This window comes from Eimeria mitis, genomic scaffold (genome assembly GCF_000499745.2).
Source record: "Eimeria mitis Houghton genomic scaffold, Emh_scaff282, whole genome shotgun sequence".
Classification (NCBI taxonomy): Eukaryota; Apicomplexa; class Conoidasida; order Eucoccidiorida; family Eimeriidae; genus Eimeria; species Eimeria mitis.
The window spans coordinates 14,423-14,750 of record NW_013571159.1 but is presented as its reverse complement, the minus strand read 5'-3'; the positions used below and the strand labels follow the sequence as shown (position 1 = coordinate 14,750).

The window sequence follows — 328 nt, the reverse complement described above, 5'->3', positions numbered from 1 at the left end:
ATTAACAAGCGACTTCGCGCGGTCCTCCGGCAGCTCGTCTCCAATCAGTCTGCAGCAGCAGCAGCAGCAGTAGCAGCAGCAGCAGCAGCAGCAGCAGCAAATGAGACAACAACAACAGCAGCAGCAAAAACGACAGCAGCAGCAGCAGCGATAAAGACTGTGCCAGCTGCAGCAGCAGCAACACATAAGAGAGCATCATCAGCAGCATCATCCTCATCATCAGCAGCAGCAGCAACAGCAGCAGCAGCAACAGCACCAGCAGCAGCTGCACCAGCCCCAGCAGCAGCAGCAACAGCACCAGCAGCAGCAGCAGCAGCAACAGCAGCAA

At 57.0% G+C, this 328-nt stretch overlaps 1 protein-coding gene across 1 annotated transcript in view; it reads left to right on the top strand.

Annotated features, from left to right (window-relative positions):
* Positions 1–328, top strand: part of EMH_0006760 (uncharacterized protein) — a gene marked incomplete at both ends in the record, with an annotated part of 2,190 nt that overhangs the window by 1,020 nt on the left and 842 nt on the right. Inside the window, one exon of the mRNA XM_013497645.1 lies at positions 3–328. Coding sequence (XP_013353099.1) covers positions 3–328 — 326 coding nt within the window. The remainder of the gene's footprint in view (positions 1–2) is intronic.